At 41.7% G+C, this 14,928-nt stretch overlaps 1 protein-coding gene across 4 annotated transcripts in view; it reads left to right on the plus strand.

Annotated features, from left to right (window-relative positions):
• The first annotated feature begins 24 nt into the window (after positions 1-24).
• FBXW2 (F-box and WD repeat domain containing 2) overlaps positions 25-14,928 on the plus strand; it is a 30,299-nt gene continuing 15,395 nt past the window's right edge. For 2 of the 4 annotated variants that reach the window (XM_015116948.3, XM_015116949.3), the window contains exons 1-3: positions 25-83; positions 180-288; positions 5,463-5,972. In XM_015116948.3, coding sequence (XP_014972434.1) covers positions 5,483-5,972 — 490 coding nt within the window. In that variant the 5' untranslated portion in view covers positions 25-83; positions 180-288; positions 5,463-5,482. Of the gene's footprint in view, positions 84-179; positions 551-5,462; positions 5,973-14,928 lie in introns of all 4 variants that reach the window. The other 2 variants (XM_077968214.1, XM_015116950.3) reach the window with 2 other exon arrangements.

Consider the following 14,928-nt stretch of genomic DNA (forward strand, 5'->3'; position numbering starts at 1 on the left):
GGGACGCGCGGAGATGACGCAGGCAGCACCGGAAGCCGCTCCCCAGTGAGGCTGTGGACCGGGAGCGGCGGCCGCAGGTCCAGGTCTGTATGCGAGGCGGGGCCGGTCGGGGAGGGGACTTTCAGGCGCCCGCGCCTCTGCTGACCTGCCGCGCCTTGGCTGTTTTTCTCTCCCTGCAGGCGCCATGGCTGCGGAGCGGACCCGGCCGCTGCGAGGCTCTGGCGGCCCGAGCGTGCCTAGTAGCTGTGAACCCGGCTCGAGGTCCCGGGCCCCGGGGTGCTCGCTCAGGTCAGTGCCGCGCGGAACACGGTTCCGAGAGCAAGGGACCTGGGAGCGACGAATGGGTTGATGGGATCTGGATTTTAGAAATGGGAAAACAGGGTTTCGGAGTTACTGCCTCCTACTGCCTCCATTTCCTTAGCTGCAAAATGAGTTAACAGTGATGTCCCAGGGCTACCAAATGTTTGAAAGATGATGAAGTGTGATGAGGTGGTTTATGAAGTACAAAGAGCTGTGCTGCGCCATAATTGTGGGTATGCCGTGAAAACAGGTGTGTGTGGGGGGTGCTGCTTGAAGTAAAGCAAAGATAACAATATTAATGCTGAGTGAAAATGGTAACCGACATTTACTGTAGGCTTACAGCGTGCCGGGTACTGTGCTAAACGCTTTACGTGCACTATCTTGTTTAACCCTCATAAAAGCCCTTGTAGGTAATGCTCTTCGTGGCTGTATTTTACAAGTGAGGAAACAGGGCGTGAGACAGGTGAAGTGTTTTGCCCAAGGTCACCCAGCAACAAGTGGAGTTGCAGAACGCATTTTTATAAACATTTGTATTCTTTCAAAGCTTTAAAAAATTCACCTTAAAACTAAAGGCTGTCTTTTGATAGTATATCATACTTACATGGTTTTCAGTTTTAAAAGGTATACGATAAAAAGGGACCTCTCATTCCTTTTCTCCAGTTCTGTCTGGAGGCAACCAGGGTTGTCAGCTTCTTGAATATTCAGAATACATTTTATGCATATGTAAGTTTATAGGTGTGTATACATTTTCAACGCCTCTGTACTCCTTGATAAGAAAAGAGGGGGAAATGAAGCCTCCTTCCCTCTAACACTAACAATTAGGTTGCTTTCACTCTTGACTAGGCCAGGTTCTGATGGAGGAGGAGGTGGGGAAAACACATTTACACTGTTTTCCAGAAGGTCCTGTCTCTAACACCTTAGAGTATAGGTTTGGGGAGGATGGGTACTGGGCAAAATATTGAGCCTGCTACTTCCTATGCCATTCTGGGAAAGCCACTCCACTTCTTGAGCCATAAATTTCCTTATCATGTTAGTTAAGGGCGGCATTACTGATACCTTCCATGAGGTTATGAAGATCAAATGAGATGTTTACCAGTGGTACTTTTTCTTTAAAACCAATATAAATATGTGAGTTGCCTAAGGTAATATAGGGAGTTAATGGCAGAACCTGAGACCAAACCCGGGCTCTCTTTTTCCAATTTAGGAGTCTTTTTGTTACATGACCCACTTTGTGATTATTGATACTGAATGCAAGAGGGCAAGTTGAATGTTAACTCTGAGGTAGAGGTGTGGGGTAAGGGGGCCAAACAGCAGGGAATGTGGATAGAATAAGGCACCTGCTGGGAAACGAGAGCCTGCAATAAACAGGTGCTCTTTTCTTTTCTTTTTTTTTTTTTTTGAGACGGAGTCTCGATTTGTTGCCCAGGCTGGAGTGCAGTGGCGCGATCTCGGCTCACTGCAAGCTCCGCCTCCCGGGTTCACGCCATTCTCCTACCTCAGCCTCCCAGGTAGCTGGGACTACCGGCGCCCGCTACCACACCCGGCTAATTTTTTTTGTATTTTTAGTAGAGACGGGGTTTCACTGTGTTAGGATGGTCTCGATCTCCTGACCTCGTGATCCGCCCGCCTCGGCCTCCCAAAGTGCTGGGATTACAGGCGTGAGCCACCGTGCCCGGCCAACAGGTGCTCTTAATTATCAAGTTAAACCCCTAGTAAGTTTGAGCCCTTGAGTTTTTCTTCCGGGTATTTTGAAGATAAACTTTGTGGTAAGATGATGGGGTCGAAAGAGATGTTAGTGGTCATGTCCACTGGTCATTCCAGCCTCAGTGTCACAGAAATCTTTCCTGCCAGATATTCATAGTAATAAAACTAGCAAAAAGTACCATTTGAGTTTTTACCCCCTAGACTGTACACTGTGCTAAGCTTGTCCTTGCTATATTTCTAAGTTTCACCCTTCAAGTTGGATGATAGCTTCCATTTTACAGATGATAAAACTGAAGCTTAAAAGTTAGTTGGACATGCCCGTAATCACATAGGAAGTGGTTGAATCAGTAAAACATTTGACCTCCAAAGCATTTTCATGTATCACATTCTGCCTCTGTGTGCAACTGTCCTTGACTGTTCGTGGTAATGGGAAACTAACTACTCTGGAGGGAGCTATTCCATTGTTAGAAAGCGCTGAGATTTAAAAGCTTCTCATGTTGAATTGAAATCCCATTTCCTGAGGTTTGTGCAACCAGTATATGATATTTCTAGAGGCTGCCTAAAAGAGTCCAGTTTAGACTTGTTACCTTAGAAAGCCCCCTCCAAAGTTAGTTGATCCTTTTGGAAAAGTAAAAAATTGGTGTTTTTTAATAATACATTCTGCGGTTAGTGAGACTTGCTTTTTTAGGGGGAAAAAAATGCCTTTTTCAGAATAATCAGAGGTGAACTGCTCAATCCTACAAGGGATTGAGTGGTTTAAAAGGCAATCTAAAAGTTGGGAAAATTTTTTTATTAAGAGTTAGGAGAATATTTAAATCTCAGATATGGCTGAGCTTTTTAGAGGTGCTCTCTGAAAAAGCTTCTTCCATAATCTTTAGCGGTGTCATCGGCACATTAATTTGACTTTTTAAAAAAATTATACTTTAAGTTCTAGGATACTTGTGCACAACGTGTAGGTTTGTTACATAGGTATACATGTGAATTTGGCATGTTATAGTATGTCTCTTAGATATTTGTGAATGATGGGAACCTGATAAGATTTTAATGAGTATTCTAAATTTGCCTTGTAGCCATTTGAGTAACAATTCAGCTCACTTAAATACAAGCATTTCTACAATAGATGTGTGTCAGCATGTGTGTGTATGTGTGTATATGTAGATGTGATGGAGGAAGCTTCCCACACCACACTTTTCACTGTTAAAAATGTTTCCGGAGCAGGTGTTTTGGTGTGTGTTTTTAATTGACCAATATTAATTAACTAGCTATTGTGACAGTATGCAGATGCCCACAGAAGATAATTGCTTTGTCTTGTTGCAAATTATTTTTTAAAAATAGAGATTTTGAAGAAATGTTATATAGATAAGAGGATTGTTAGGATTTAGAGGAAGGAGGGGGCTTGTTATTGCGTGATAAGTCGATAAAACTTTTAGCTATCTGATAATTTTTTGTCAGCTAAGTACATTTTTAATACAAATTAATAAATCCTCTCTAGCCCAAACTTTGGCTTCAGAAGTATTAGCTTGAAGTCTAGTCACAGTTCCAGAAATCAAAACTATTCGCACATATGTCATTGCAAGGTTTGGTTGCTTCTACTAATAAATCGGACTGCTTATTTGTCTAAGAATGTTATTGCCAATTTTGATATTGGACACTCACGATTTTACTCACCTTACATTAACAAAGTTGGAAGATGAGATCTTGCTTTTTGTGTAGACCTGATCTAGGTGATATGTCTGGAAAGAAATTAACTTTCCTTTTTCACATTAATTTGGACATATGTTTTTAAAATTAATATGACAGTCTCGTGAGAAACTGAGTATTCAGAAGGAAAGTTTTTATTAAATCGTGAAAATATTTGAATATATGGAAATAAAGAGAATAATAAATCCCTCTGTACCCATCACCCAGCATTAACATCTATCAACACATAGTCTTGAGAAAGATAGTTTCTACTGGTTATTTTTTTGTTATCTTTCATTAGTTTAATCCGCATTAAGAGTGAATTAATACCAGTTGACACTAATACAGGATACTTTAAAAAAATTGTTTGTTACAGTTAGCTCAGGAGCAATTTGTCGTTCTCCTAAAAGAGAAAATGGTCTAATGGGTAGACACACTACCCCCAGATCTTACCACTAGGTCGTGGTTCTCCTGGTTGTCACTTATTTCAGAGAGAGAGCTTGGTACCCTGATCTTGAGAACACTGGCATCCATTCTGTTCTGCGGCTATTTAAGAGCCCTGTGAACATAGGCAAATCACATACCTTCTCTAACCTGTGGTTTCCTCATTTGCAAAGTGAAGATTATAATGTCTGTTTTTTGGTGTTTTATAAACACAAGGATTATTAATTTGCTTTATTTGTGCAGGCCTCCAGGACCCTCATGGCTCCCTGGGGCACATGGTTAAGAGTTGTCACTAGCTCATATGAGGCTTATAAAAACAAACTAAAGCCAAATAAGATCTTTGGTAATTCATGTTAGAAACAGGCAGTGCCATAAAGAAGTTGGAAGAACCAGAATTTCTGAGGCAGATAACTTACTACACCTGCTTACTTTTCTTCCCTAAACCTTTTCATCTGAACATCTGTTGCAAAACCAAGTAGTCAGTTCTATGATTTTGGTGACAGGTTGTGCCTGCCATGATAATCAGTGTCTCAGGTTACTGCTCAGGAAACTTGTTTCTGATTGTCACATCCTGGTGCTTGCTTTTGTGATTTTAGTACTCAAATAGAATGTATTAAGGAATTCATTAAGGAAATTGTTTTATAATGGTTTTGATGGGGGAGGGGTGTATTATAAAATATACTGTTTTTTGTTTTTTTTTTTTTTTTGAGACGGAGTCTGGCTCTGTCACCCAGGCTGGAGTGCAGTGGCGCGATCTCGGCTCACTGCAAGCTCCGCCTCCCGGGTTTACGCCATTCTCCTGCCTCAGCCTCCCAAGTAGCTGGGACTACAGGCGCCCGCCACCTCGCCCGGCTAGTTTTTTGTATTTTTTAGTAGAGATGGGGTTTCACCGTGTTAGCCAGGATGGTCTCGATCTCCTGACCTCGTGATCCGCCCGTCTCGGCCTCCCAAAGTGCTGGGATTACAGGCTTGAGCCACCGTGCCCGGCCAAAATATACTGTTTTATAATGAATTGTTGGTAAATCTATTACTATGAAGATGCATGTAGCATGTGCAAAAGGACTTCAAAAGGAATAAGTCACACACACCAATCTGTTTCACTGTGTTTTGGAGATCATGATTTGTTAAAGTATGTTTTCTCAAATGTGTTTTCTTTTGTGTGCATGGAAAGTGTTCAGATAAATATAGTGTATTAACTGTAAAGTTGTAATGTAACTATGCATAAAGTTGTAATGGCAGATTTTTTACACTAATTTTTAATACTTCATTTGTTAGCAGTCTTGCTTGAACAGTCTTTTTGAGCAGAACTAATACAATATTTTGATGTGCCACAGGTAAAATTTTCCATAACCTTATGGAGAGAAAGGACTTTGAGACATGGCTTGATAACATTTCTGTTACATTTCTTTCTCTGACGGACTTGCAGAAAAATGAAACTCTGGATCACCTGATTAGTCTGAGTGGGGCAGTCCAGCTCAGGCATCTCTCCAATAACCTAGAGACTCTCCTCAAGCGGGACTTCCTCAAACTCCTTCCCCTGGAGCTCAGTTTTTATTTGTTAAAATGGCTCGATCCTCAGACTTTACTCACATGCTGCCTCGTCTCTAAACAGTGGAATAAGGTGATAAGTGCCTGTACAGAGGTGTGGCAGACTGCATGTAAAAATTTGGGCTGGCAGATAGATGATTCTGTTCAGGACGCTTTGCACTGGAAGAAGGTTTATTTGAAGGCTATTTTGAGAATGAAGCAACTGGAGGACCATGAAGCCTTTGAGACCTCATCATTAATTGGACACAGTGCCAGAGTGTATGCACTTTACTACAAAGATGGACTTCTCTGTACAGGTAAGAGATGTTGAAACTGGTTTTTGGGTTTTGTTTTGAATTTCAACTTGAACCAGTCTTCAGCTTTGAGAATGACAAGTGTTGATTATATGAGATATGTACAGTGACTTTTTTTTCCTCCATCCCTGAGTGGATTCCCCCCCTTATCCTCTTCCTTCTTTGTAGAGAACACAATCATTTTTATAAAATTTTATGAGAAAAACGCTTCAGACTGTCTTTTAAACATTATGCGAAATTACAAAGCTGTAGATTACATTTTCTCTGTGTTTCCTCCATGTATAGTCCTCCAGGTTGTTAAATTCTGTTTCTTTTTCTGTTGGCACTGTATTTGAGGAAAAACAGTGGAAAAATTGGTATCTACTCCTCGCAAGTAGTTAGATCATTTTGGCTGAGTTACTTAACCTCTCTGTATCTTTAACATACGGGAAAGGAGGCCGGGCCCCGTTGTTCACGCCTGTAATTCTAACACTTTGGGAAGCTGCGGCGGGTGGATTGTCTGAGCTCAGGAGTTCGAGACCAGACTGGGCAATGTGGTGAAATCCCGTCTCTACTAAAATACGAAAAAGAGGCCAGGCATGGCGGCTTGCACCTATAATCCCAGCTACTCAGGAGGCTGAGACAGGAGAATCGCTTGAACGCGGGAGGCGGAGGTTGCAGTGAGCTGAGATCGTGCCACTGCACTCTGGCCTGGGTGACAGAGTGAGGCTCCCATCTCCAAAAAAAAAAAAAAAAAAAAAGGCTAGGCGCGATGGCTCACGCCTGTAATCCCAGCACTTTGGGAGGCCGAGGCGGGCGGATCATGAGGTCAGGAGATTGAGACCATCCTGGCTAACACGGTGAAACCCCATCTCTACTAAAATTACAAAAAAATTAGCTGGGCGTGGTGGTGGGCACCTGTAGTCCCAGCTACTTGGGAGGCTGAGGCAGGAGAATGGTGTGAACCCGGGAGGTGGAGCTTGCAGTGAGCCGAGATTGCGCCACTGCACTCCAGCCTGGGCGACAGAGTGAGACTGTCTCAAAAAAAAAATATATATATATATATATATTTATATTATACTACTAGTATATTATACTATTTATATTATTCTACTACTTCTAAGTAGAAGTAGTAGAAGTTGGAGTTTGGGCCTGGGAACAGAGAGAGTTGGATAGTTTTAAACTAGGCAATTAAGTAATTTTATGAAACAATATAGTTATTAAAAATCTAAAATTATATGTTATTTTCCATTTATAATGGGCATGTGTTTCTGTATATGATTATAACTAATGCCCATGTGTTAGATAATACATTTTGACAGGCATGTAAATAATTATTAGGCAGCATTTAAAATAGCTCCAAGCAGTTCTTACTAATAATTCAATGCCTGTTTCCTTACATTGTATATAATATATAGAAATACTTGGTGTTCTTTTTCATCCAAGATAACTTCTAATAAACATTTGTGTGTTACAATATAAACTGTTCATTTGTGTAAATATATCAATAGTCATTATTTAGCCATTTCCATATTAGTGCATGTATTAGTCCATTCTCAGACTGCTAAAAAAAAAAACCGCTTAAGACTGGTTTATGAAGAAAAGAGGTTTAATTGACTCATAGTTCCACATGGCTGGGAAGGCCTCAGGAAACTTACAGTCATGGCAGAAGGCAATATGATCGTGGCAGAAGGTGAAGGGGAAGCAAGCACCTTGTTCACAAGGCAGCAGGAGAGAGTGTGCGAGTGAAGCGGGAAGAGGCCCTTATAAAACCATCAGATTTTGAGAGAACGAACTCACTATCATGAGAACGGCATGGGGGACCACCCCCATGATCCAGTCATCTCTCACCAGGTCTCTCCTTCAATGCCTGGGGATTGCAATTCAAGATGAGGTTTGGGTGAGGACACAAAGCTTAACCATATCAATGCATATTCAGATTGTTTCTGTTTTTATTAGTATCTTTGTATTACCTCTTTTTCCCTTGAGCTCATTTGGGACAGAAGCCTAAAAGTAGAATCACCAGATACAGAAGATTGAATGATTTTATAGATGTTTTTTTGTTTGTTTGAGATGGAGTCTCACTCTCTCACCCAGGTTGGAGTGCAGTGGCACGATCTCAGCTCACTGCAGCCTTCGTCTCCAGGGTTCAAGTGATTCTCCTGCCTCAGCCTCCCGAGTAGCTGGGATTATAGGCACATGCCACCATGCCTGGCTAATTTTTTTGTATTTGTATTAGAGGTGGGGTTTCACCTTGTTGCCCAGGCTGGTCTCAAACTCCTGCCCTCAGGTGATCCGCTGTCCAAAGTGCTGTGATTACAGGTGTGAGCCACCGTGCCTGGCCTGATTTTATAGCTCTTCTTAGTGCCCTTTCCAGATAGATTGAATTGATACAATGACAATACAGTCTTAAGTAACTTGCTTCTCCCTCAAGAGTCTCACCAGACTCAATTTAAATATTAATATTTAATATCGAGATGTATCATTTCTCAAGACCATTTTACAATTGCATTTCTTTATTCATTAAGGGTATATAATATGTGGTGATATTTTCTCTGAAATGCTAGACACTCTGCTAATTTTAGAAAATAAACATTTGATTTAAAGCATTTTTCATGGTTTGGTTTGTCATCCTGATGTTATTTCACACTTTATTTTACTTGTGTTACAAGCTTGATTACTAGAACAGCATCACCAGTTCTTCTAGGCTTTGATGTACTTTCTCTGTTGCGGTGATGGCTTTTCCATGTCTCTTTTGCCTCATGATTTAAAAAGATTTTAAAAGATTTTGCCTCATGATTGTAAAAGATTAAGATTAAGTTGAGGGGGCTCATGCCTATAGTCCCAACAGTTTGGGAGGCCAAGGCAGGTAGATTATGTGAGCCCAGGAGTTTGAGACCAGCCTGGGCAACATAGCAAAACCTCATCTCTACAAAAAAATACAAAAATTAGCTGGGTGTGCTGGCTCACACCTGTAGTCCCAACTACTTGGGAGACTGAGGTGAGACGATCGCTTGAGCCCAGGAAGTGGAGGTTGCAGTGAGCTAAGATTATGCCACTGCACTCCAGCCTGGGCAACAGAGCAAGACCCTGTCTCAAAAAAATAAATAAATAAATAAAGAAGATTAAGATGCAGTATCACCTTGGAGCTTGGAGCTCCTACTGGCAGTTGACCATTGTTTTCATACCACCTCTAGCATTTTTTTTTTTTGAAACAGGATCTCCTCTGTCACCTGGGCTAGAGTACAGTGGTGCAGTCTCGACTCACTGCAACCTCCTCCTCCTCCTGGGTTCAAGCGATTCTCTCGCCTCAGCCTCCTGAGTAGCTGGCATTACAGGCACATACCACCATATAGCCCTGCTAATTTTTGTATTTTTGGTAGAGACGGGTTTCACCATGTTGGTCAGGCTGGTCTTAAACTGCCGATCTCAGATGATCTGCCTGCCTCGGCCTCCCAAAGTGCTGGGATTACAGGTGTGAACCACTGCACCCAGCTGCCTTTTTAAAATTTTTTTGGAGACAACCTCTCACAGGGTAGTTCATGCTGGAGTGCGATGGTGCGATCTTGGCTTACTGCAACCTCCACCTCCTGGGCTCAGGTGATCCTCCCACGTCAGCCTCCCGAGTTTAACTGGGACTACAAGTGAGCAACACTATGCCTGGCTCCTTTTTGTACTTTTTGTAGAGACAGGATTTCACCATGTTGCCCAGTCTGGTCTCGAACTCCTGGGCTCAAGCACTCCGCCAGCCTCGGCCTCCCAAAATGCTAGGATTACTGGTGTGAGCCACCATGCCTAGCTCCCCTTGCTTTAAAAAGTTGTTTTCTTCTCTTATCAAACCTCATTTTTGAAATGTAGTAAAAACTGCAGTTACTTGGAGTGGAAGTAAATGGGAAATAGTCACTGAATTCTCTAACTACCTGGAAAGTTAATACCTGCAATTCTGCATTTTAAGATTATTCTCTAGGTGGGTCTATATGTTAATGGGATTTTTATTCTGATTCAATTCATCAGGTTTGCATATTTAAAATTATGTTGTACAGTGGTTGAAAATAATCCAAAGCATTAGTTTAATTTTTCTAACAGCAGCATCCCTGGAACTGTGAGAGAAGTATTTGTTACAGAATTATACATGTGTTCGTGTCATCTTGTTACTTAAGAGATTGAATTTTCACTGTAGTGGAATTGGGAAACCCTGAATTTGGCAATAAACTTACAGTGACTCTCACATTAGTGCCTTAAGTACGCAATAGACAGTTTTATTAAAGAGATGGATGGCTAATGACATTGAGATAGTTATCCTTCTCTTTCACAATTTATTTCTGAAATGGTAAGAAAGGAACCTATTATGCTTTGTGCTGTTAAGTAGATATTTACTTATGGGATGCCTACTGTTTGAAAAACAAAGTGAGGGCATACATGGATGAATTAGAGCAGTTCTTTTCTTGTGGAACATACACACTGGGACCAGGAAGATGACCTGACTGAGGTAAAAGTCTCTGTGTGGACTATAGCAAATCAAGAACACTTGCCTTTCTGAAGAGTGCAGCTGCTGCTCCGTTGTAATAAATTTTTGCCATGTGGGTGGGATTCAGGGTAAGAGTTGTTAGATCTGACTTTTCAAGAGAAGCCTGAAATCTAGAGTTTTGTGAAATAGTCTGATTTTTTTTTTTTTAAGTATTATTCAGATTTTTAAGATATTGAATGGGGTGGGATTTTTTTTCTTTCATGCAGTGTAAGAGTCTACATTTCTTTAGTCCTCTTTCACCTCTATGCTGCATCACTGGTGACCTCTTTGAAAACATGTTGGGTTAGCCAGTGCAGCAAATGGGAGTCCAGAGGGGAGGCTGACATAAAGCCAGAAAGGAGCAGAGAACAGTGGCTCCTAAAGGATTCTCAGGAGTAGACTTGCATCACTGTAAAATGGAACTTGACTCAACCTGATTATTTTTTTATTTTTTTTTAGGGGGTAAAACTGAATGGCACAATGTTTTCCTATAACAACTAGTTTAAATAATTAGTTTGGATAATCTTTTTTTTTTTTTTTTTTTTTTTTTTTTTTTGCAAATTGTGCTAAAACATACGTAACATAAAATTTACCATTTTAACCATTTTAAAGCATACAGTTGAGTGCCATTAAGTACGTTACATTGTTGTGCAATCATCACCACTGTCCATTTCCAGAACTTTACATCTTCCCAAACTAAAACAGTATCAGTTAAACACTATACAGTGTTAACTATATAAACATTATATAATACACTATATAGTTAAACTGTATCCAATTTTTTTGTTTTTGGGGGGGTTTCTTTTGAGACGAGGTCTCACTCTGTACCCCAGATTGGAGTGGTTGGAGTACAGTGACACAATCTTGGCTCACTGCAACTTCTACCTCCTGGCCTCAAGCGATTCTCCCACTTTGGCCTCCCAGGTAGCTGGGACTACATGTGTGCGCCACCACGCCCAGCTAATTTTTGTATTTTTGTAGAGATGGGGCCTCACCATGTTTCCCAGGATGGTCTTGAACTCCTGGGCTCAAGTGATCTTCCTACCTCAGCCTCCCGAAGTGTTGGGATTACAGGCATGAGCCACCGTGCCCAGCCTAAACTCTATTAGCTAAACATTGCCCATGCCCCTTCCCCTACAACCTGTGGCAAAACCACCTTTCTTTTCTTTTTCTTTTTTTTTCTTTTTTTTTTTTTTTGACAGTCTCCATCTGTCGCCCAGGCTGGAGTGCAATGGCTCAATCTTGGCTCACTGCAACCTCACCTCCCAGGTTCAAGTGATTCTCCTGCCTCAGCCTCCCGAGTAGCTGGGATTACAGGCGTGCACCACCGTGTCCGGCTGATTTTTGTATGGGATTAGTACAGACGAGGTTTCACCATATTGGCCAGGCTGGTCTTGAACTCCTGACCTCAGGTGATCCACCAGCCTTGGCCTCCCAAAGTTCTGGGATTACAGGCGTGAGCCACCATGCCCAGCCCACCATTCTACTTTCTATGAATTTGACTATTCTAGGAACCTAATATTAGTGGAATCATACGGTATTTGTTCTTTTGTGGCTAGCTTAGTTCACTTAGCATGATGTCTTCAAGGTTCCCTCATATCATAATGTGTCAGAATTTTATTCCTTTTTTTTTTTTTTTGAGATGAAGTTTTGCACTTTTTGCCTAGGCTGGAGTGCAGTGGCGCCATCTTGGCTCGCCGCAATCTCCGCCTCCCGGGTTCAAGTGATCCTTCTGCCTCAGCCTCCCAAGTAGCTGGGATTATAGGCATGCGCCACCACGCCCAGCTAATTTTTGTATTTCTAGTAGAGACGGGGTTTCTCCATGTTGGTCAGGCTGGTCTCAAACTCCCGACCTCAGGTGATCCTTCCACCTCAGCCTCCCAAGGTGTTGGGATTACAGGCATGAGCCACCACACCCGGCCAATTTTATTCCTTTTTTAAGGCCGAATAATATTCCATTGTGTGTGTGTGTGTGTGTGTGTGTGTGTGTGTGTGTGTGTGTGTGTGTGTGTGTATTCCCTGTATGTGTCACATTTTGTTTGTCCTCTCTCCTGGTTTTTAACTGCCTTCTTGCCTCTAGTTTTCCCCCCTTTAAACCTTTTTCCATGATATAGCTATAGTGATCTTTCTGAAATCCAAGTAAGGTCATAGTTAAACATCTTCCTAACCCAGTTCTGCAGCCAAACCTTGCCACTGTTTGCAGTCAGACTGAACTATTTTCATAATCAGTGTTCATGTTTTAGGCTGTGCTTTTTTTTTTTTTTTTTTTTTTTTTTTGAGACGGAGTCTCGCTCTGTCGCCCAGGCTGGAGTGCAGTGGCCGGATCTCGGCTCACTGCAAGCTCCGCCTCCTGGGTTCACGCCATTGTCCTGCCTCAGCCTCCTGAGTAGCTGGGACTACAGGCGCCCGCCACCTCGCCCGGCTAGTTTTTTGTATTTTTTAGTAGAGATGGGGTTTCACCGTGTTAGCCAGGATGGTCTCGATCTCCTGACCTCGTGATCCACCCATCTCGGCCTCCCAAAGTGCTGGGATTACAGGCTTGAGCCACCGCGCCCGGCCTAGGCTGTGCTTTTTGACAAGCATTGTATATACCTCCTAGATGGTTTTTGAGTGATTCCAAATAGTTCTTTATGAATTGATCCCAGTTCCTTTTCAATAATTTTTGTGTTGTATACAGAGATATTTAATAGTTGATTTAATAGGTATATACCAGGGATTGGCAAACTGTGGACTGTGGGCCAAATCCAGCAGAAGAGAGTAATTACAACTCAATAGGTCAAAGTCTGAAATACTTACTATCAGGCCTTTTACAGAATAAGTTTTGGTATATACTATTCCTTTTGTTTTGTTTTGTCCTGGCTAACTTATTCATCCTTTAGATTTAAATTAGTTAAAACTTTAAGGTTTTTTTTTTTTTTTTTAAAGCCATGATATTCTTTCTTCAAATAGTCTTATACCAAAGCGCAGCTTAGAAACAGAAGAAGAGTGTAGTTGAAGAGCCAATCATGCCAGCTCCTAAGGCATGTCCACTTACATGTTAGAGCATGGTCATAAACTCAATGGAGGCTCTGTTCCTTGTATTTGCTATGGGCTTTTGTAGTGCCTACCACCTACTATGCTGAATTATTATTGCTTGTTTAGCCTTTTTGTCTTCCCAAGTAGACTGAGTGCCATGAGAACAAGAGTCCGGCCTGACACAGAAGTTCTATAAATATATGTTGAATGAATGAATGAGACCCCAGTTGAATACTGGTAACCAAAACCAAGCTTATAAAGGACCTAAAATGATTTCCTTTCCTACTCTAGCTCCTTAGGAATACAGTCACAACATGCCTAAGCTGAAGGCCTTAAAGACTATCCAGGCTTATGCTCTCTGGTACAGTAGCTACTAGCGCCATGTAGTTTTTCAGTACTTGAGCTGTGGCTAGTCCAGATGGAGGTGTGAAATACTGGGTTTCAAAGACTTACAATGTAAAAGAATATAAAAATCTCAATATTTGTATTGATTACATGTTCAAATGACATTTTTTGACATACTGAGTTAAATAAAACACATTCAATTATTTTAATACATTTCTTTTTTTTTTTTTTTTTTGAGACAGTCTCGCTCTGTGGCCCAGGCTGGAGTGCAGTGGTGTGATCTTGGCTCACTACAACCTCCTCCCAGGTTCAAGTGATTCTCCTGCTTCAGCCTCCTGAGTAGCAGGGACCACACGCGTACGCCGTCATGCCTGGCTAATATTTGTATTTTTTTTAGTGGAGACGGGGTTTTGCCAGGTTGGCCAACATTTCTTTTTTTTTTTTTTTGAGATGGAGTCACTCTGTAGCCCAAGCTGGAGTGCAGTGGCGTGATCTCAGCTCATTGCAACCTTTGCCTCCCGAGCTCAAGCGATTCTCATGCCTCAGCCTCCTGAGTAGCTGGGACTGACTACAGGCGCATGCCATCATGCCCAGCTGATTTTTTGTGTTTTAGTAGAGACAGGGTTTCACAATGGTCTTGAACTCCTGAGCTCAGGCAGTACGCCTGCCTTGGCCTCCCAAAGTGCTGGGATTACAGGCGTGAACCACTGCACCTGGCCCAACATTATTTTTTTAATGTAACTATTAGGACATTTTAAATTATATATGCAATTTGCATTATATTTTCTGTTGGATAGCACCGTTCTAGACCATTGGCTCTCAAAATATTGCTAATGAGTTAGAATCACCTGGCAAACGTTTTAAGATTGTTGGACCCTGCCTCAGATGTTCCCAAGTTAGACTCGCTGAAAATAGGGACCTGCCTGTGCGTTTTGATGAAGCTTCCCAGATGATTCAGCTGTCTCACATGGCCATTGAGAACCAAGTCCTATCCCTTTTTATACAGAAGGAAACAGTCTAAATAGCAAAGTGACAATAAATACAGTCTTTATTTCAGTATGCTGTCATAGTTTTCCGAGGTTAAAATTCATACTCTAGCTTTTTCGTAAGTGA

Source organism: Macaca mulatta, chromosome 15, assembly GCF_049350105.2.
Source record: "Macaca mulatta isolate MMU2019108-1 chromosome 15, T2T-MMU8v2.0, whole genome shotgun sequence".
Lineage (NCBI taxonomy): Eukaryota > Metazoa > Chordata > Mammalia > Primates > Cercopithecidae > Macaca > Macaca mulatta.